This window comes from Lycorma delicatula, chromosome 2 (assembly GCF_047948215.1).
Source record: "Lycorma delicatula isolate Av1 chromosome 2, ASM4794821v1, whole genome shotgun sequence".
In the NCBI taxonomy this organism is placed as follows: Eukaryota; Metazoa; Arthropoda; class Insecta; order Hemiptera; family Fulgoridae; genus Lycorma; species Lycorma delicatula.
Window position 1 is genome coordinate 14,136,559 of NC_134456.1, and position 22,221 is coordinate 14,158,779.

General features: G+C 28.4%; 1 protein-coding gene across 10 annotated transcripts in view; it reads left to right on the forward strand.

Moving 5' to 3' along the window:
* The window catches only part of LOC142320478 (solute carrier family 66 member 2), a 226,221-nt gene that overhangs the window by 180,762 nt on the left and 23,238 nt on the right, over window positions 1–22,221 (forward strand). For 6 of the 10 annotated variants that reach the window (XM_075358298.1, XM_075358301.1, XM_075358297.1 and 3 more), the window contains 3 exons: window positions 8,056–8,305; window positions 14,442–14,578; window positions 20,216–20,269. In XM_075358298.1, coding sequence (XP_075214413.1) covers window positions 8,056–8,305; window positions 14,442–14,578; window positions 20,216–20,269 — 441 coding nt within the window. Of the gene's footprint in view, window positions 1–1,465; window positions 1,580–8,055; window positions 8,306–14,441; window positions 14,579–20,215; window positions 20,270–22,221 lie in introns of all 10 variants that reach the window. The other 4 variants (XM_075358305.1, XM_075358304.1, XM_075358303.1 and 1 more) reach the window with 2 other exon arrangements.

Here is a 22,221-nt window from a genome sequence, read left to right on the forward strand (position 1 = left end):
TCCCTGCAGACTTCTGCACCTTAGCCTTCTTGGGGGGAGGTGAGCTGTTGTGCTTCCATTACTTGCTCATCTCTTTGATCTCTAGATCATATTGATAGATCAAGAATTCATCCATAGTTACCAGGCGACCAAGAAAGTCCTCTTTGTCTTGCTCCAAAAGTTCAGCATCTCCTTTGACAGGTTTCGCTGTGTTTGCTGCTGAAAAGGAGTCTGTAACCTTGGAACGCAGTGTGCTGACACCTTTTACATGTGCAGTTCTTCATGAATAAATTTCCTTACACTGCCATAACTAAGATCAGTCTCATTCATCATCATTTGGATGGTTGTTTTTATCATTATTTGGATGGATTGTCTAACTGGATAAAGTCCTCCACTTTCTTCTCTGTGAGAGCATCGTCCGTGAGTGATGGCCTTCCACATTTTGGGTTGTCTGTGAGGGACATATAGCCAGTTTGAAAATTCCTTTTCCACCTCACAGCAGTGTTATATGACAGGCTATCATTTCCATAAACAGCCATCATGTCATCGTGGATTTGCCAGGCACTGTAACCTTTCAAATGAAGGAACTTAATCACACTGCGAGCCTCTATCTTCTCCATACTGCAGGTTACTTCAACCTATGGCTTACCGAAAACAAATCATAATTAATAGCTGTAATTTACAACATTATGTACATAAAGATCAGTTAATATTCAGAATAAATTTTATCAATTTATCTTGGTTATTTCTTAGTAATAATTGAAACTTAATGATAACCCCTCATATTTTCTCTGAAAATATTTTACTTTTTTATGGTTATTGATTTGAAATAATTTGTATACTGTGTATTACAGGAATCAGTGGTGGTGTGTGTGTTGTATTGAAAAAATGAAACAGAGAGTGCTGACCTCTCATAATCTGTGAACATTAAGGACTTTGTTTTAGCTTTATACCAGCTGGGCAAATATTTCTTTTTTTTTAAATACATTGAACTGAACAATCATGTTGCATTTTTAAGTCTTATTTTTGGTTGAAATTCATGAAGTATGTTCATGAATGCTGTATGCACAGTAAACTTCTAATATAATATGAAATTAATAAAGTCCTGGAAGATGATAAATTTCATCCCTCACAACTTTTAATGAATTCCTTAATGTGTTAATTGTTATGGCTTGTTTTTTTTTGCTATAAAAATGATTTAAAGTGTCAGTGAAATTATGTCAGATGTTGATTAACTAACACTGAACAAATAAGAGTAACTGATGAAGTCATAGTATGCATTATGAAAAAATTTCAACCAAGGCCATATTATAAAGCGTGTTATTCCCATCTATCAAATTATTCTGTTACCAGAATGCAATTAATTATAAAAGTATAAACAATAGTAATAAATAATAAAATGTAATTATAAATAGAATATTTATAATAAGTAAAAAAAGTTGTTATTTAATTTATAATTATAACTTAATGTTTTTGATTTTGGCAGTTTTTTTAATAAAAACAAAAAAAATCATTGTTAACCTCATCCTGGTCATTAACTAAAAGATGCTAAGATATGCAGTTACCCACCAAAGAAGAACTTTATCCAATATTATATAAGGTTAGTAATCATGAGAATTTATTTTTTAGGAAACCCAACCACCTTTGACGGGATATGGATAACAAATATATTTATTAATTAAACATGTTTTAAACCACTAACCTTATTAATGTTTATTTTCTAAGATTTTACTCCCTGAGATGATTTAGGTTTTTTGAGATATTGTTTATTCCTTCCTTAAACATACAATAAAATAATTGAAAGGTATAGAAAATTCAGTAAAGAATAAATGATGTGGTTGAAAAACCAGTTTAAAAGACTTTCGAAGAAGTTTAAATATTTTACAGTCTTCTGCACTGTAGATGTAAACTGCATTGCTTTATTTTGGGGAAATTTCTAATTAATTAAGTTAATCTTTACATAAAGTAAAATTATGTTTTTGTATCTTTATTTAAATTATGCTTTGTACACATTTGTTTGTTTAGGTATTTCGTAATTTTGGTACTCTGGGATGGTATTTTAATCATGTTTTTACTTCTTTTTTCCTTCTACAAATTAAAAAAATCAAATTTTCATTCAGATTTATTCTGTACCAGTTATTTATAGATAGGGTTATCTTTATCAGTGCTAATTGCATATGTGAATAAGTCTATTGTTTTGAGTTTTTATTTATTGATTGATGTTAATTTTTTTTATATATTTTGCACATTGAAACTGTTATATTAACTTTTCTTACTAAACAAGCTAATATAATTATAAGTTAACAAGTTGTGGTACAAAAATTACAGTAAGTACTTTGAATCTAATTGGAGGGAAATTATTTTGATAATTATAATAATTTTATCATATTTTAAACAAGCTCACCAAATCACCTGGCCAACCTTTTTCTTTTGCTCCTCACTGTCTCAGAAACTTCATTTCACTTCAAAATGCTAGCGAACATGACATCGATTATGTTATTTGTGTCCAGCGAACCAGTTACCATCACACACTGCGCCTGTGGAATCGTCCACCTATCACCCACAAAGATTACATACTCTACATCATCAAGGGCAACCTGGCCAACCTACAATAAAAAAATCTCTCTCAATAAACACCAAATTCAAACACTATTGTTCTGTTGTTAAACCTGAGGTAACCTGTGGCTGCAAACCACTATTCAAATTAAACAACAGATCATCAACTGATACATTACAAAAGGCAGGCAGTAGAATCATCAGAACAGTCAACGAAAAACACCAAATAAAAGGACATTGGCAGATCCTACCTAATGAGGTGGTATACAAGGAAAGCGAATCAATAGTGCACACAGTGCAGAAAAGAAGTGTTGCTTTTTGCAGCTACATCTCAAGACTACTAGAAACTTGGCTCACAAAAACTACTTTTAGAAGAAAAAAAAAGAATATGACAGTTGCAGGACTGGCCGACGGAAGTGAACAGAAGTGAAAACTTCAAACAATCATTACCGATCATTGGTTAATAATGATATTTTATTCTATTACTGATTTCACTGTATTTGATTATTTATTTTAGATGACAATAGACTACTTATTAAATGCATTTATAATATGAAGTAATGGTTAATTAAATAATTTGACAATAAAAATTAAATTTATTTTCTTTATTAAATAAGTCTTAGAAAACATTTTAATTTTAATGATGAATTATATTATATTTTACAATATGTTATTACATTATATTATTATTTTACAATTTATTCTTTTACATTATTAATTTCTACTCTATTTCTGTAATATTTATATTATTTGTGTTATCATTATCTTGAGAAATTTCTGTATTATTTACATTATTTATATATCTGATTCTTCTAAAAATGAAACAATTGATTTACGTTACCTAAAATATGAAATAAACACTCCTGAATGAAATCTATCTAAATATCTCTTAAATACTTCATCTGTTGTTGTTTCATACCGTGTTGCACTTATATTTTTATCATTAGACATTATTAAGTTTAATTAATTTTAAAAAGTCTACGAGTGGCTTTGATGATTCTTCAGCAAAATTTATGTTGAAATCTCCACTGAAAATTATAGGTATTTCATGAAAATTTTGAGCTTGACAATGCAATTAAAATTGGGAATATCTATAGGTTGTTTGTCGTTCATATGAGTTTCTGATAATGTTAGTACATTTGATTGTTGTACAATAGTCTTTAAGATCTTGTGCGTGTGCTTATAAATGTTGACATTTAATTGATAATATAGATAAACCTCTTCTTTATGTAATGAAATCACTCAATGTTTTACTGATTGTTATTAGTGGATTCAATGCAAGCCTTTTGAATTCCTTTTGCAATGATTTTACTGATGTTGAATTTCTTCTTCCATGATAAAATATTGGGTATTATCTTTTGTTACAATATATAACCATTCTATAGAAGTAACTCTTGACAAAGCCACATATACTAATTCTAAAGAATGGCTTTTGTCATATTCATAAGCAATTTCATCGAAAGTGCCTCCTTGTGATTTATGTATTGTAATTGCACATACAGATACAAGTATAAAATGCTTTCTTCTTGTATTTATTGTTATTTAGTGGTATTGTAGATGTCCTTGTAAAAATTGGTACTGCATTCAGATTTATGTTATATTTTTCATGTTACTTTTCCATTTATTTCTGATTTTTCTTCTATTTTTTTTGGAAATAACATCGAAATTATTATAATATCACCGTCTTCATTTCTGTCCACTTGACATAATTTACCAACCGTTCCATTAGCCAAGCCATCTGAAACATCTACATTTGTAGTTAATATGTAGTATTTATCAATAACAAAGATTATTTCATATTTTAATCCTCTAGTGTTGATAGTAGTCATTTTATGTAATTTTTGTTTAACAAAATTTTGTTGTTCTGAGTTATGACGTCCAATATATACATCTTTAGCTGCTGAAACGATTTTATTTTCTGCAGCACTTAAAATATGATTGTTATATTCCTGTACTGCCACATTACATAAGAAAAATTGTACAGTGTTTGGATATTTCATTTCCGCTTCTTTAGTTATAAATCTTGATTCAATTAATTGTAACTCTTAATAAGATAGTTTTACTCCATCTCCTATTTTTGTCAAAACTTTTACGAACATAATATTACTTCGTCTCATTACTTGTGATAATTCAAAAAAATTTAATCCATGCCATAGCATAGGTCCAGTAATTTTTATTTTAATTTGTTTGTATGTAGGAGTTCCCATAACTTGAGGTAATTGCCGTAAGTCTATTAATGTAATATCTAAACCGCCAAAATTTGATTTGAAATTTGAAAGCGTATAAAATATATGCTTTATCTACCACGTTGCGTGTACTGTGCCTATATATATAGATTTATAGAAGTATAATTTATGCATTCTTTTTAGAATGTACTAATGTACTGTATTGCATGTATTTAGAATATTAGAATGTACAATATATATATAGTGCTGTGCTGGTCTTGGTTAGTTGTCTTAAAATGCAAGAGATGGCGTGGATTGATGTGAGATTATTTGAATAGAGTTAAAAATCATTAAGTAGGTATATATTTAATTAAAATAAATTATTATTGCTAAAAATAAATATTTTATCAATTCAAACTAATTTTTAATTATTAAAAATTATTTCATCTAAATTAGCTAAAACCAACAATTTAAAAAACCTATATTAAACTATTTTAAAGTACGCAGTCACACATCAGCGCCATCTGCTGTATTTTGGGAGAACTAACCCATTTATAATATATATAGCTCTCTCTAGTGTCTTGTGACGATTTTTGATTACGAGTCAGCTCTTTTTTTCCCATGCAAAAGTCTATCCCAAAATTTCCGCACAACGCACCTAAAGAAGTTTTCACTTCAAAATCAACTTGTTCAAAATAATCCAAGATGATTTGGAGGAATTAGGCAAAACAATGGGACAGATTGGTGAAAGACAAGAGAAGAGAATTCTGAAAATCAAGGGCATAAGATTTAAACAGAAATCATTTGAATGGAAACAATACACCATGATTGATGAAGAAAGGGCAACTAGAATGGAGAGAATGAAAGGGTTTTGGAAGCCAAACCTTGACTTCATAAATGGATATCAGCTGATTCAAATTTCCCAATATGGTATATAGTGTGTGCGTGCGCGCGCGCGCGCGCGCGCGTGTGTGCATGTGTACGTTTGTGTACATATTAAAAAAAAGGTATTATGTCATTCTATAAAGTCTTTCTGGTCCAGTTACAATAAGAGTATAGTAAAAATACTATTTAAATGGACAAGCAACCTCGTCCAGCTTCCCTGTGTTTTCAGTTTTTAACTGTCTGAAGCTACACATTTTTCTACTACTTCATTTTTAAATAATTCTTACAGATGTTAAAATGTAAGTAAGTATTTAAAGTTTGATTCATAAATTTCAGAACTCTCCTTATAACACCTGTGTTGATATGTACCAGTAGTTATATAGCTTACAGCTGCATCCCTTTTTCATGTAGTGAGTGTAAATCCTTTTTCATATAACTTGTTACACGTCTGTTAAGCAGACTCCAGGACGTGCTGTTTAATATCTATAGAATGTTGGCCAAGAATTAGTATCAAGTGTTAACTTTAAATTTTAACCAGTCTGGCTTTTTGAATTGTCTACCCCCTGTAAAGGAAGACAAATGCGCCTACTTATTAACACAGAGTTATTAGATGAGATGTAATGGCCACACAAGTGAGAAAATAGGAACTATTTTTTATTTCTAGGTTAATTTTTATATGATCAAAATACCGCTTTTTAGTATCTGTTGCATACATTTTGTCACTAATGTATGGAAATTATTAATGTAAAATTTCCTTATTAGAAATTACTGTAGGTTAACCCATGCTGGATTATGTACAATTCAGCATGGATTGTACCATGTAAGATAACCCAAGTAAGATTATGATCAGGAGCATGTGTAATTTATATTTCAATGGAATTATGTAGTGGTTTGTAAAATAACAGAAAAGACTGGAAAAAATTATTTTGTTTTAATTGTCTTCTTCCATCCAATTATAATATATTTTCTTAAAAACATGTTTTTTTCTTACTTTCCTCCTCAAACCCATCATTTAATTATCTGTTACTTTTATTTTCTTCTTGAGCTACTATAACAACTTTTACTTGATGAAAATTCTTTTGTTATTTCAATTGGCCATAACTTATATTACTTCACCTTCCATACTATTTCATTATTTCATTGTCTTAAAAATTGTTTGCTTCATTTATTTATATTTATACAAATTTGAATGTTAGTAGTAGTGAAGATTTTGAGAAAATATCATTCTTATTATTTTATCCTTAACACCTCATATCTTCTGACGTCAACTTATAAACTTTTTCCATCAGTTGATGAACAGTACTTTAATGATGTGAATTAAAAAGCTCTAATTAATTCAACGTTCAATAGTTTATTAAAGATAAGAATAAAAATACGGAGTTGTGAAAATTAATTTTAATAATATCACAACTCAAATGTATAAAATAGAGTTATAATGTACTATTGGAAGTAGATGTTGTTAGTCGTATAATATGAATAATACAGAACATATACTGCATTTATTTATTATTTTCATGTTACCTATAATATTTTGTCTAGTTTTATTGAATATTTTCTTTCCCACATTTTATATGATTAGAAAGAATGACATTTAAATACTGATAATAGGTTAGTTATGAAAAATCATATTAAATTAACAGTTAATACTTTAATGAAAGGATTTTAAATTTATTGTAATTATGTAGATGAATGATTATGTACAGCAGAATATGAATAACATGTTTTTTTAATTAGATTGACTGTTTCTGTGTTATTATTCATTTAATATAGTATTAAGGTAATAAGATTTTATGCAGTGTTTTGGTATAATACATCCTGAACTATCTTATATGATAACATTATCATTTTGCAAAATTTATGTCTTTTTAATTCTATTTTAACATAATTGTTTTTATATTACTTCTGAGTGGTTTAATGCCATAATACAATAAAGATAAGCTAATTATTAAATGATGTAAAATTTCTCTGAATTTAAATAAATTGATCACTTATTTCAATAAGTTTAACTAAACTGTGTTTTGTCTAGTGCTAATGAAATAATCAGATCAGACCATGACTCTGCTGTGTAATTACTAAAATGTTTGTTCTTTAACTTATTACATTTAATCTTACTGATAATTTTAAGTGTACATAAGTCTCGATAAACATTACTTTAATAAAACATTTAACAATCAGTCATCCTTTATTCTATCAAACATTATTCTATAATTCTTTTGAAATCATATTAAAAGATACTTTTTTCCTTTTTCGGACAAAAACGTAGTTACATGTGAAAAGTAATAACAGTTAGTTTATAAATGTGAATTGTGTGACTGCTATATATTACTCTTTTTTTTTGTTGTATTTATTCTTTATTGATATACATTTATTAATTACATTTGAGCAGTGAAACTATTATTTTATTCTGTAATGGGGTTTAAAGTGCTAGTTATGTTATTTAGTTTAATATGTGTATTATCTTATCTTACAGCATGGCAAGTTGTAGTGAGCATACGGAATTTTCTCGTGGAAACTGTGATGGATTATTTAATAAAAGAAGTACGAGAAGTAACTTTCACCAAGGTCTTCAAATGGATTTGTTCCACCCTTATGATATTTGGTGGTGTGGTACCCTTCATCCCCCAGTATAGAGAAATAAAAAAAAAAGGTGATGCCGAAGGGTTCTCGCTGTATGTGTGCCTTGTTCTAATATTTGCTAATACTCTCAGGATCTTGTTTTGGTAAGCGGCTTAATAATTTTACTTTGTAATCCCATGTATTTATTTATAATCTTTGATTTTATTGAAAATCTGTTATTTTTATATTTATTTTTAAGGTTAAAATGCGTTTTGTAATGTAAATTAAACTATCAACTTATTAGTCAAACAAATGGTTTGTGTCATCAATGATCAGCTGTTATGACCACTGTTCTATAATGCTACAGGATCCAGTTTTAATCCATTTAAAATTGTAATTACTTTAAAATCAGTGAAATTCAATTTCACTTATATTTGGTACTATGCTTGTATACTATTACTTGGTATATGCTTATATTTGGTACTAGCAATGATAATTTTAATCTGTGTCATGGAAGTTAATGATTTGGACACATTTTTAATATTGGAAATAGTAGTAATTGGAACATCTAATACTGTTGCATATGTTCATATGTTTTACTCAAAGGAATTGCAAATAAATCTTTATTTTCCTTTTTCAAGAATTCATAAGTATGATGAATTCTGTTTCTAAAACGTTTTAAGATTGTATCGTTTTTTAAATTTAAATTTTATTTCACCTAAAAAAAATTAAGACTAAAACATATCGGGATGCTTGTACGTACCTTTATTGTTGATGCAAGTCATTCATATAGATTACAACAATCATACTTGGAGTTCCACTGTAACTCCAGAATTTTTGTATTAGTTTTCATGAAATAGTTATGAAACAGTTTGTTTAAATTGCATGAGTAATATAATAATTAAAAACAATGTTTTATTTTTATACTAAATGTGTTAATTTTATCATAAATACAAAGAGATAATTTTGTGTATATAATTTTGTAATAACGTTATTGTTGAAAAATACTTTTAAAACTTTTAAGAAAATTATTATTTATTAAATAGTTATGTCAATAATATTAATAAAAATAGATTGAAAATAGCACTGCCCAACAATGAAAATGTTTCGGGCTCAAAAATAGCTTATTCTTATGCATTTCTATTACTGAATTCAAAAATCACCATAAAAATGACCAATTAGCTCTTGGTTTGGAGATAAAATGACATGTAATTTTTTACCTGATCTACATTTTTAGTTTGGGGATAATTTTATTTTTGGAGTTGTTAACACCTGTTAAATAACAAAACACAATGTTCTCCAGCTGTTTGTAGGTTATAAATATTATTACTGTTGCTGTGACTGTGAGTTTCATATTGTTTGGTTGTAAATAGTGCAGAATTTCTGTTTTTAGAGTGCTTTTGAAGTGAAACATTTTTTAAATCAAAATGCTAGAAAAATGTGTAAATTCAGTGAATAACTTTTGTTACGTTTGTGGTGAGATAACATTTTCATCACAGAAACGCAGTCTGACACCTCTTGTGAAGACGAAGACTGCCTATCAGCATTATTTTGGTATGAAAGTAGGGAACCAGGATAAGTCATGAGCGCCACACATATGTTTCAGCTCTTGTTCAGTTATACTATGAGAATGGCTGAAAAATAAAAAAAACTATCAATGGCTTTTGCTATGCCTATGATTTGGCAGGAGCCTACAAACCATACAGATAACTGCTATTTCTGCTTGACTTCACCTATAAAGGCAGAATTGTCAATGAGAAAAAGAGGAACAGTTCAGTACTCCAACCTTCCAGCTGCTATTTGATCTATTCCACATTCAGGTAGTTTATCAGTTCCTACTCCACCCCAAAATTATGAGCTTGAAGTAAAAAAATGAAGACAGTGTGGAAGAAGAACCCAACAAGCCTTCCACATCTCATGACTCTTATTATGACAAAAAAAAAGATAAACCGCACAGACTGAGTCAAGCGGAATTGAGGGATCTTATTTGAGACCTTGATTTGTTAAAGGAGAAGGCAGAACTTCTAGGCTCAAAACTACAGAAATAGAATCTTCTCCAACGTGATGTCAGGATCTCACAATACAGACATCGTCATAGGGATCTGCTTTCTTTTTTTAAGAAGAAAAACAATCTTATTATTTTCTGCAATGTTAATGGCTTGATGAAATGTTTGAACTTGAATCATGATCCAACTGATTGGAGGCTATTCATAGACTCCTCCAAGCATAGTTTGAAAGCTGTATTACTTCACAACAGCAACCTTCTGTCTTCCTTCTACTCCTGTTGGTCATGCAGTTCACATGAAGGAGACTTATGCAAACATGACAGTCCTCCTAGACTGACATCAAATATACTGAACACAAGTAAAAAATTGTTGGGGATCTAAAAGTCATCGCTGTACTCTTAGGAATGTAACTGGGGTACACTAAATCCTACTGCTTTTTATGTGTGTTGAACAGTAGGGATAGGAAATCATATTATATTCAAGCAGACTGGCCTACAAGAAATCTTAACTCTAGTGAAAAAATGTCATTGCCGATATCTCCAAATAATGCTTACTCAAGTCCACACTCTTTGACTTTTTATTGAAATAAGAATTAAAGGCTATGTTATTGTAAGAAATACTTTTTTTGTAAACAATTTTAAAAATATAAATTAAAATTTTTAGCATAAAATTATATATAAACTTACATAAATTGCTTAATCTTATACCATACAAATTATAACTAAATTCAAATTGTACATATTTGATTAATGAATTAATTACAAAAAATTAATTTATATTATTTAAATCACAAAAATTGATTTTTTAAGTAAAAAACTAAATTTATATAAATAACTTGATCCACCAAGTACAGAATAAAATTAAATTAGGTAGGATAACACACTTACCTTATATCATTATATATCACAATTTCAAGATTTTTTCTTATATTCATTTGATCCAATCTTTTAATTATTCTCATAAAATTACATATTATAAATACACAACAATAACAAAATAAAATATTGATAAATACAGTAAAACAAGATTTGTTAAAACTTTGGAAATAAACTTTAAAATCAGTTCAAATCAAAATGGAATTAAAATTAAATTTTCCTTTTGAATTTAAAATTTTAAATCAAAATTAAAAGTTAAAGATTCTATATATATATATATATATATATATATATATGTCGTCAAATAATTTATTAAAAAATATTAATTAAAAGTTGAAATGATAAATATGTTAAAAAATAATGAATATGTGTGTGTGGTTTGGCTAGCCAATATTATATTACTGTATAGGATTTTATAAAGATTAAAATCTTATACAGTAATAAGATTTAATTTTAGGTCAAAACTAAAAATTAACAATATTTAATAAAGTGCTGCTATCTACTGCAGCCTTTATAATCGTGTCATCCTCATACCCTGTTTTTTGGCTGATCAAGCGGAATCCATTTTTATATTTATATATATAAAATCAATCTTGTCTAAACTCGTAATTATTATTATTCATTTTACATTTTTTAATTTCTAATATTTTCAAATTAGTGTAAATATCATATATTGAATGTTTATTATCAATAAACATATACTGATAACATATTTGAAAATATTACAAAGGTTTATAACAAAAATAAGTTAAACCTGCATAGCAGACAAACAATCAAATAATAAAACATTTAAAAAACATTCTACATACCTGATTCACATAGTGTATATAATTTGGGTAGAATTTACAAAATAAAATGTAACGACTGTGACCATATTTATATAGGAAATACCTCTAGATATTTCAAAACCAGATTTTCTGAACATTTCAGATATTATAAAAATGGAAAATTAGGTTTTTCTAATGTTTTGACCATCTTATTGATAATAATATAATCTCTCCTTAAGGTTGGCGAACCTGTGTCATTCATGGCCATGCTAGTAATGTACACACTGCATTGTTGTCTGTAAGTTGTCGTGTTATAGTATCTTTGATTTCACGTGAGTTACTAGGTTATAAAATGAATGGAAAAATTGATGTTGCCGCCGACTGTGGCAACTGACATGTGTTTAAAAAACACGTTTTTTAAACTTTCAAAACGTTAAGCTGGCTGAAATACACAGGCAGTTGGTTGCCTATAATGTAATGAATGAAAGAAACGTATGAAAATGGTGTGAAAGATTTAGAAATAAGAGAATTAATGAGCAGGATGAAGAACGTTCAGGGAGGTCCTCGATAATCACCGAGAACTTGTTGAAACGCATCAATGATGAAATCAGAAAATATCTTTGCTCAACTATTTCTGACATGGCTCTTTTTCATGATGTTTCAAGAGCTGTTATTGGTCGTATTGTTCCACCGTATGGGGTGATAATGACGATATTCTGGGATATGGAAGTTTCACTTTTGGTTTATTTTATACCTAAAGGTCAATCAGTAAACAGTGACAACTACTGTGAGCTACTACATTTACTGAAGCAAAAAATCAAATTCAAAAGACATGGTAAACTTTCTAAAGGCATAATTTTGCTTGAGGATAATGCTCAACCTCATACGGACAAAAAAAAAACAATCCTTTGCCTTCAAGATCTCGATTTTGAGCTGCTGGACCACCCTCTATGCAGTCCAGGGCTGGCTCCAAGCAATTTTCATCTTTTTGGCCCATTAAAAGAAGAGCTGTGAGGGAATTATTATTGATCTCATGAAGAGGCCATAGAAGCGGTGAAACATTTTCTGCACACCAGACTGAAAACTTTCTTCCAGGAAGGAATTCAAAAGGTCGTTAAAAGATGGACTAAGTGTATTGATTTTTTTAATTTCACCTTACTTTTTGACTTGCCCTTGTATTATCTCGTTATGAAATCCAAGCAATCAGTTTTGGGTGTTAAGATTGGTCTCTGCCCTATTACTCAGTTTTATGTCATAAAGTAACATAAATTTTTATCTAGAATGCAGAGTAATATTTTCTTAAAATTTATGTATTATTATAAATAATTTTGTGCTGTTGGTAGTTGTATCCTCTGACCACCTGTATAGCTGTGTGTGTATTATTTTAACTATTGAAATTTTGTTAATAACTTAATTTATTAAAAGCATTAAACGATCAAATGCAAAACCAATTAGGATTTCTGAAAGAATCTTTTTTCTTCTGAAACATGAAGTAACAGAATTAACTAATCACATATCCGTTTAATGTTTATTTCAGTACTACCACTTCATTGAATTATTTATTTTTCAATTTTGATACTTATATATATTATAGGAGTGAATGAAGTTGTTTATTAAGAACTTTACATTTTTTTATAGCTGGCTGTTTAATTTAATGAGGTATACCAGATACTGATGTAGGATATATTTCACAGGAAATAAAGAATCATTGATAACAATAATAATGATATATTACTCCCATCCTTCGTAAAAATGGCAAATCGCTTTAAGGATTATGGCCAGCAGTGAATACTTATTGCCTAGTAGGGGACCTTGAGCTATCATATACACAATATTGTTCATCATAAGCTGCAGTTTTTATTACATAAAACTGTGAATACTACCAATTTACTAATTACAGGTACTTTTTCAGCATCCTTCTTTTTTCTCTTATTCTTAATCCCTGTTTAACTACTGTTCATTCCGTGGATGTAGGGTGGATCCTATTCAGTATATAATGAGGATGCTGGGATGAGTTCAAGAGCATCCTTGAAATGATTTGGTGGTTTCCCTAAACCCCAGCTGCTTTTGAGAATCAACCTAGGAATTTTGTTTTCTGTCTGGTGACTGCACAGAATCCCTAATGACTGAAGTTCCTATTTGATAAAGCTGAACCTTGTAGTTCTTTGTGAAATTCAAAAAGGAAAAACAATTTTTATTTCCAGTTTTATGAGAAATTTTTAAAATCAGATTTAAGGAATTGATTACATAGCTTACCATTGCTGTGCACCACAAGTTAGAAAATGCTAAAAAACTTTTCAGCTAATATAAAATCCACTGTGTATGAAGTATACGCCATACTAATTAAAAAGATAATGTTACAAAAAAATCCTTTCCAGATTTTATGGTAATTAAGTTTTCATTTTTGTAAATTTACCTTTCGAAAATGTTAAAATAAAATAAAGCCTGTATTTTGATTCCAGTAAAATATCTGTAGGTTTGTTAGATTTTTCATTTTATAAAACATAAAAAACAATGTTCATATGACTTTCTTGTAAGCTAGTAACAAAAAATTGTTTAATTCAGAAATAAAAAATGTGTCCAGTTAGCAAATATCTGCTAATTGGACATATTTTTATTTATGCAGGTTTTCAGACTTTTATTTTTTTTTAGGTTTGGAAAACGGTATGAGCTTCCTCTTTTAATTCAAAGTTTTGTTATGAATTTTGCTATGCTTGTAATGGTTCATTTATGTGTAACTGTTCGCCATAAGAGTCAGCTCATACGTGGACCTGAACATTCATTTACTGGTATGTATTACATTATTTTACTGTTAATTTATCTATTTTTTTTTATTTAATATAACTGCACATCATTTTAATTGTTTTATGATTTTATTACATTGTTATTTTATTAATTATTTAATTGCAATATGTATTTGTTTCATGCTTTATTATATATGTTTGTATTTTTATGTGTTTAAATTATTTGTTTTTTTTTTGTAATGTAAGTATTTGTAGTTATGGATTTTTAAGCAGTTTGATTTTTATTTGTTAAAAATCAGGTGTTTATGTTTTTAAGTATTAATTTCTCAATAATTTATTTCTGTTACACTGTATTGGCAGGATTTTTAAAATTGCTTAATACTACCCTTCAGAAATTACTAAGGTCTTAGATACTGCTGGAAGATTTGGTTGAGAAAGATATATATAATAAACCTATCTTTGGGAAGATCTTATGAGATTTGGTTAGCTAGTCCATGTCTTGTTAACCAGAGGTGGAGTTGTCATACTTTTACTGCTGTCATAGCAACTGAGAATTTGGTAGAAACCAGATTAAGTAGTTCTACTCACTACTGCTCATCAATAGTTGAAACAGTCTGCACAAATATTTTGAGTAATGTACTTAAATAAATGAAACGCAAAACTGTTTTTGATTGTGAAAAAAATTTTGTTTTGTTCTTTCTCTTTTAATAAAATGTGGTTGTTTTTTTTTGTAGTAAAATATTCTATTAAAGGAGTATTGATACAACTGGTTAGTTGCCAAATTGGATTGCTTTCTAGGTATTATATAAAATATCATAAAAATATGTAAGATCCATGTTATTCTCTGAATCAGGGTATAGAATATTAAATGGTTAAACAAAACATTGGAAGTAATACAAAATTAAAAAAATATATGTATACATTCAGTCTGAAATTTGGTTAGAACTAGTGAGGTAAGATGAAAAAATTACTAGGGTATTTGGTCAGATTAAGTAAGTTGATGGAGGTCAGGTTACATAAAACACAGAATTGACATAAGGCGAGATTAATTTTGCATTGATTACAATGATAAATATAATTTTTGTTTCCTAACATGCAATACATGATTTTAATATGTTTTTTGATGCTGAAAACGATTATATACGTAGAATCTTTTTATCACCCACAATTTTGAAAAATTGTTTAATTTTAATTAAAGATTTTTTTCATTTTTCAACAGACAGTTAGCATTTTAAGCTCCTATATTGTATTTTGTTAGCTCATTTTTTATTGTTTAACTTTGTTAATGTAAGCTATAAATAAACAATACCAGACAAAGAATTAAATCATATCATAGTCACTTATTATGACATCATATCTTATACTGAAGAGTGAGCCTTCATGGACAAGATTAATCATGTCTGTGCAGGTCAAAATATGTAGCTGAAAACACAGCTGTGTTGTTTGTATTAAGCACTGGATTTAGGAATGAATTAGTTTTGTTCATTCTTATTGCTGTCTTAAGTTTGTTAACAGTGCAGTATTGTAATGCCTGGAAATTGTGTAAATGATGTGGATGCCTTTTATTATGTATGTGGTGAGTTTACCATAAAATCAAATAGATAAAACATAACACATTTAATTAAAAAAGGATATCATTTGTACTTCCAGTGTAAGATCAGGATAAGACATGGGCTTCTCATATAATATGTACTGATTGTTCTGTATATTTAAGAGGATAGCTGAAAGGTACATGGAAGGCTTTGTCATTTGGTGTACCTATGATTTGGCATGAACCAAAGGGTCATGTAACTGATTGTTATTCTTGTTTAGCAAGTGTGTCTGGAATTTATAAAAAATCTAAACGTACTGTAAAATATCTTTCATTGCAATCTGCAATCAGGACTGTTCCTCACAGTGAAATTATTCCAGTTCCTGAGCCACCTGTAAATGTATGTTTCAAAAGCAGTGATGAATCAGGCAATACTGAAGAAGAAAACAGTGATTTTGAATTACCTTCCAATAAGCTAAATCTTATATGACAAGGTGAATTAAATGACTTGGTTAGGAATATAAATTTATCAAAAAATTTCTACACTTAAGACAAGTTCATAAACCTGAGGACTGGCACCTTTTCATAGATTTGTCAAAGTATAGTTTAAAAGTGGTTCTACTACATAACGGTAACAAATATCCTTTGATACCATTCGCTTAATGGTATTGATTTGAAAGAGACATACAATGTGATGAAAGACGTTCTTGAAAAAATAAATTATAAAAAACGTAGCTGGAACATATGCAGTGTTTTAAAAGTTACAGCTATTTTATTAGGCATGCAGGTAGGCTATGTTAACTATATGTGTTTTGTTTATGAATGGGACAGCTTAGCTAGGGATAAACATTATGTTACCAAAGAGTGGAAGAAACAAGACAACTTAACTCCAAATGAGAAAAATATTATTCATGAGCCCTTAGTTGCACCCAAAAAAATATTTTTACCCCCTCTCCATATCAAGCTAGGACTAATATAAAATTTTGTAAAAGCAATGAAGAAGGATACTTTTCGATTTTTGTACATGAGGCAGAAATTTCCAAATGTAAGTGAAGGAAAAATTAAAGAAGGAGTATTTGTTGGTCCTCAAATAAGAGAGTTGGTCAAAGATAATGTATTTAACTCAATGTTAAATAATGTAGAAGTGCAGCTTGGGCTTCATTTAAAGACGTTTGCAAAAGTTTTTCTTGGCAAACAAAAAAACGAAAATTACCACGATATTGTAAATCAACTTCTTACTTCATACAGAGCTATGGGATGTAATATGTCTTTGAAAATCATTTCCTCCATTCACATCTGAATTTTTCCTGGACAACCTTGTAGACAGAAGTGACGAACACGGTGAACGATTCCACCAAGACATTTCAGTGATGGAAAGCCGCTATAAAGGGTAATGGAATACTAGCATGCTAGCTGATTTCTGTTGGACATTAACTTGGGATGTGCCTGAGGTTATTTATAAAGAAAAGCATCAGTGAAATTATTCTAATACAGGTATGGCCATGCAATCCTCTGTACAGTAATGCTTAACTGCAGCCCCGGAGGTTAAACAGAAAAAAAATGGTATGGCCATGCAAAATTATAATTTTACAGATTTTAAATATATTTTCCCATATTTTTTTTTTTTAAGCGTTATTTATTTAAAACTAAGGGTGATAGAAAAATTATATTTACAGATCTGTAATGTACGCAAAAAAAGCAATTCAAAAACTGGTATCACATGAAACATTAAAAAAAAGTTTTTTGTCTGTCAGTGTTTTTAGTTGGAATAGATTCAAGCACAAGCACTACAGGTTTTTACAAGTCTGTTCCTTCTTTTTGGTAGATTTAATTTTATTATGTTTTTAGGTGATTTATTTAAATATTTTTACTGTAAAACTGCACATTAAAATGTTATTATTAGGAATTACATTTTTTTTTAAATGTTAGTTTATTTTGTATTTTTTATTCCAAGACAGTATCTCATTACCTAACCATTTTCTTGGCCTAATTTTTATTTTATTGTTATACTGTACAATACTTTTTTCATCACCTGTTAATATTCAGGTAATAAAAATGAAAGCTGTTATTTATATAATACTATTAAATTCAAGTTATTTTTATTTCTTAGTGAAAAATATTTGAAGGTTGTAATACCTGCACAATGGAATCTTCTTATTTGTGAATTCAGTGTTTGTGATTTCATTATAAATAGTATTATTTTCTGTTTGCTTTTGTTTGCAAAATTACATGATATATTGCAGTAATAAAAATGGTTTATCTACCCGTTTCCATCATTTCATGACATATTTTGTAAATATGTCATCAAATACCAAACTAAATTATGCAGTAATTATCTTAACTTATGACTGTTTGTTAGTTTATCTACTTGTTCATTAATCACGTAAGAAACATGTTTATGAAACTGTCAGGGTGAATTTACTTAATTAAGATTGAAAACTACCTCTTCTAGACAATGACCTACAGTTGTTACTGAGCATTCTTCTGTCTCTCTGTCTTGATTGAACATTTTTTTAATATTTACTTTCTTGGTTATGCATTATATTATAAATCTCATTTGACACCAATTAATGCCCATAAAATATTGTACAGCTTTTGTGAGAAAAAATTATTATTATTTTTTAACACAGTTATGACTTTTTGGCAAATTACACTTTTGTGATTCATTTGTGCTGAATACATTTTCAAAATTCAACTTTTAAAGGACAAAAATTAAAAAAAAAATTAACAATCTCACAGTTTAAAACAAGTTTTTCAGGTAAACTATTTTAAACTTTTAATTTGGTGTAAACCATCATATCATCACAATTTGTTTTGTTATTACTGAGGATGCAGACGAGCAAGAAATTTATGGAACAAAAATTTGTGCTTGTGAAATTAGGTAAAGCTTTTAAAGAAATTTTTTTTTTAATAATTTTATCCAGATATTCTTCCTTCTGGTTATATAGCTTTAATGGCATTCTCTAACAATCGCTTTGGTCTCCCTCTATAATTATGCTAAATGGTTGGTGTGAGTAGCAACTTATGTTAATATAAGTGCTCTATGTCTAAAATTATTTCTTAATTTTTTTTTTTGCAAAATATTTTTAAAATTTGTAGAGTAGAAAACTGAGTGTGAAACCGATTGTTTGTTTTATCTATTGGTATTTATTTTAAAATATCACTTCTCTTTTGTGGGTACCATGTGAACTCCAAATATAAATCCAACAGTCTCCTGTTGGTGCTACATTACGCTTAGTATGGTGTACATCTAAATTCCATACTCTACAAACTGCATGTGAGCTCCTCCTTCACAGGTCTCCAAAAGATATCTGTATTACATTGTCTCTGCTGAATTTTTAATTTTTTTTATACTAATGTTAGTTATCAGAGCAACATTCTGTAATTTAGCCTTACTTCAATAACTAATTTACATATGCAATACATATATTAATAATTATCCTGGCAAATAATTGAATTGTTATTGGATAGTGGTCATTATATTGTAACACCTTAGTTGTTGCATAAATAATAAGAGGGAACTTTAAAACAAATATTTTATAAAATTATAAGTTATTAACTTCTAATCAAGCAAAGTTAATTAGTGTTGATGAATTCATAAAGTATTTAATATATTAAAAGTTTACAAAATATCTTGTGTGCATTTTATTTATATATTTTGCAAATTGTAAATACAAAAACCATGGTAAAAAGTAAAAGAAATGAGATTTTTCTCAAAAATATGTGTGCAAAACGTATTTGAAATTTACACAATTTACAGCTTTTTATTAGGTTGAGTGGGGATTTCACATTTGAGCTCTTTGAACCCACTCCTGAATTTATAAACTGCCTTGATTGGTTTATGTGTAAAAAATTGTTGAAATAAAGTTTGGAATTGATTTACATGAAATTAATTCTTCAAAATGAAACTAATCAGTTTTTAATTTTTTTTATACTAATGTTAGTTATCAGAGCAACATTATGTAATTTAGCCTTACTTCAATAAATAATTTACATATGCAATACATATATTAATAATTACAACACTTATCTTAATTATATTAAATAGTTCTTTTAATTTCATGTTGAAAGTGTAAGTTAAGCTGAATAAATAATATGCAGATTTTTTTAGGAACACTTTAAGTCTTTTTTAATGATTAATTAATCTACAGGCGGTGTAAATGATGCTTACGTACAGCCAATGCAACAAAACTGGTTTGGTATGGGTATGTTTATCATGCAGTATTTATTACCCATGTATTTTTTTGTAGACCAGTTATTGTAGATTTTTATCCCTCAGTCCATACTAATAAAGAAAAGGAAAACATAGAATAGATTACCTAATGCCTAAAAATAAACATAATTTTTGTAGTTCTGGTTTATCAATTAATATTTGAAATATTATTTGTAGTATTAATAATTTGCATGTAATTTGATGATTAAAAGAAATTATTATCCTAAAAATGGTAATTTTTAATAATTATTTTAATGACAGTAGAGTGTTTCTTAGTTTATTGTTGAATAGAACTTGCATTTACTTATATTGCATTTAGTTTTTTATTGAGTTCATATAAATTTGTAGATAATTGTATTATAATATCACATTCTGTTTCTAAGTTTGTGTTTGTTTTAACTTAGTAGAATTAACTGGAAAAAATTAATAATAACTTATAGTAGTTAATTTGTTTTGATTGTGTTATGAAAGTTGCACTGAATTTTTTTCTGCAATGTAGTTTGAAGCTTTGTTATGATTTTTTTTAAAGTTTTCTTAATAATAATAATATATTAATAATTTGGTACATAGAATAGGAAATTAAATTTACAGTTTACGTTTTTCCCTTTGAATCCAGAATAGTTCTGTTGAGGGACTATAGTCTTTTTTAGCACTTTTCTTTTATAATTATAGAATATTGGCTATCTATTTATGAGATTTCTTTAATGAAAATTATTTCAATTGAAGGATTTATTGTTTCATGGAAAAATAATGAATTGTTGTTGAGTTAAACTTCTCATTGTTTTAATCCCTATAAAAATATTTGTGCACTATGATGCAAGAAACAATCAAATTTCAATCAATTACTTAATCATTTGTAAATCATGGTGATAATTATTGAAGAACTAGTTCCTCCATTTTTTTTTTTTTTTTTGAAAGAGGAGAGAGGATTACCCATCAAAATTTTGACTTTTAAAAATCACTGCAAGAATATCATTGAGAAAACAGAAATACTTTTTGTTACTTTCATGACTGTTATTTTTTTTAAAAATACATCTTAGATGGAAAATTGAAGGAGGGGGCTAGAAATGAGAAGAGACTGAGTTATAGTGATTTTTGGTGTAAAAAAAATATGAAAAAAAAATCTCTTAAGTTTATCTTCCCAGCCCAATATCTTTTTTTTTGTTTTACAGAATCTACTGGTTATCTGGTATCTATAGCAATTAATTACACCAAGATTTATATTAAATTTGTTGTCCTGTAGTTTTATGAACCTAAACTATGTTTTAGAATGATATAAATCTAAACGTAAACCTAGAATGAGATATACCTAAAATAATATAAAATGAAATTTTGGATTCCACTGCTACACTATCAGAGTGGAGTTATTATGATAAAATTATTAAATATATATTTAATAATTTATATATATTATAATACAGTAAATATATATCTATTATAATAATTATGTGTATATATATATTATAATATGAGGTGTGGCTACTAAATAATGAGACTAATGCTGCTACAAAAGAATTGCGCATGTGCCAAATTTGTATGACCGACAACTGTGTAGCGTTCTATTGCAATTGTTGCCACTCTAGTTTCTGTAGACATATTAGTCTGGCCGTGGATAACATTTTTGTTATGCTGAAAAAATGATAAGTGGTTTATTAGAGCAAAGAATTGTCATGAAATTGTATATGAAACTTAGAAAAACTGCTACTGAAACTTATCATTTATTAAAAAAAGTGTATGGCAATGAAAGTTTATCACATGCGTGGGTTTTTGAGTGGTTTAATTGTTTCCAAGATGGCCGAGAAGACGTTGAAGATGATGATCAAAATTCAAAGCAATGATGATTGTTTTTTTGATATTCATGGGAAAGTGTGTCTTCACTGGGTTTCTGAAGGTCAAACTATTAATCACCATTACTGCCCTTGAGGTTCTTGCTCAACTCTATGA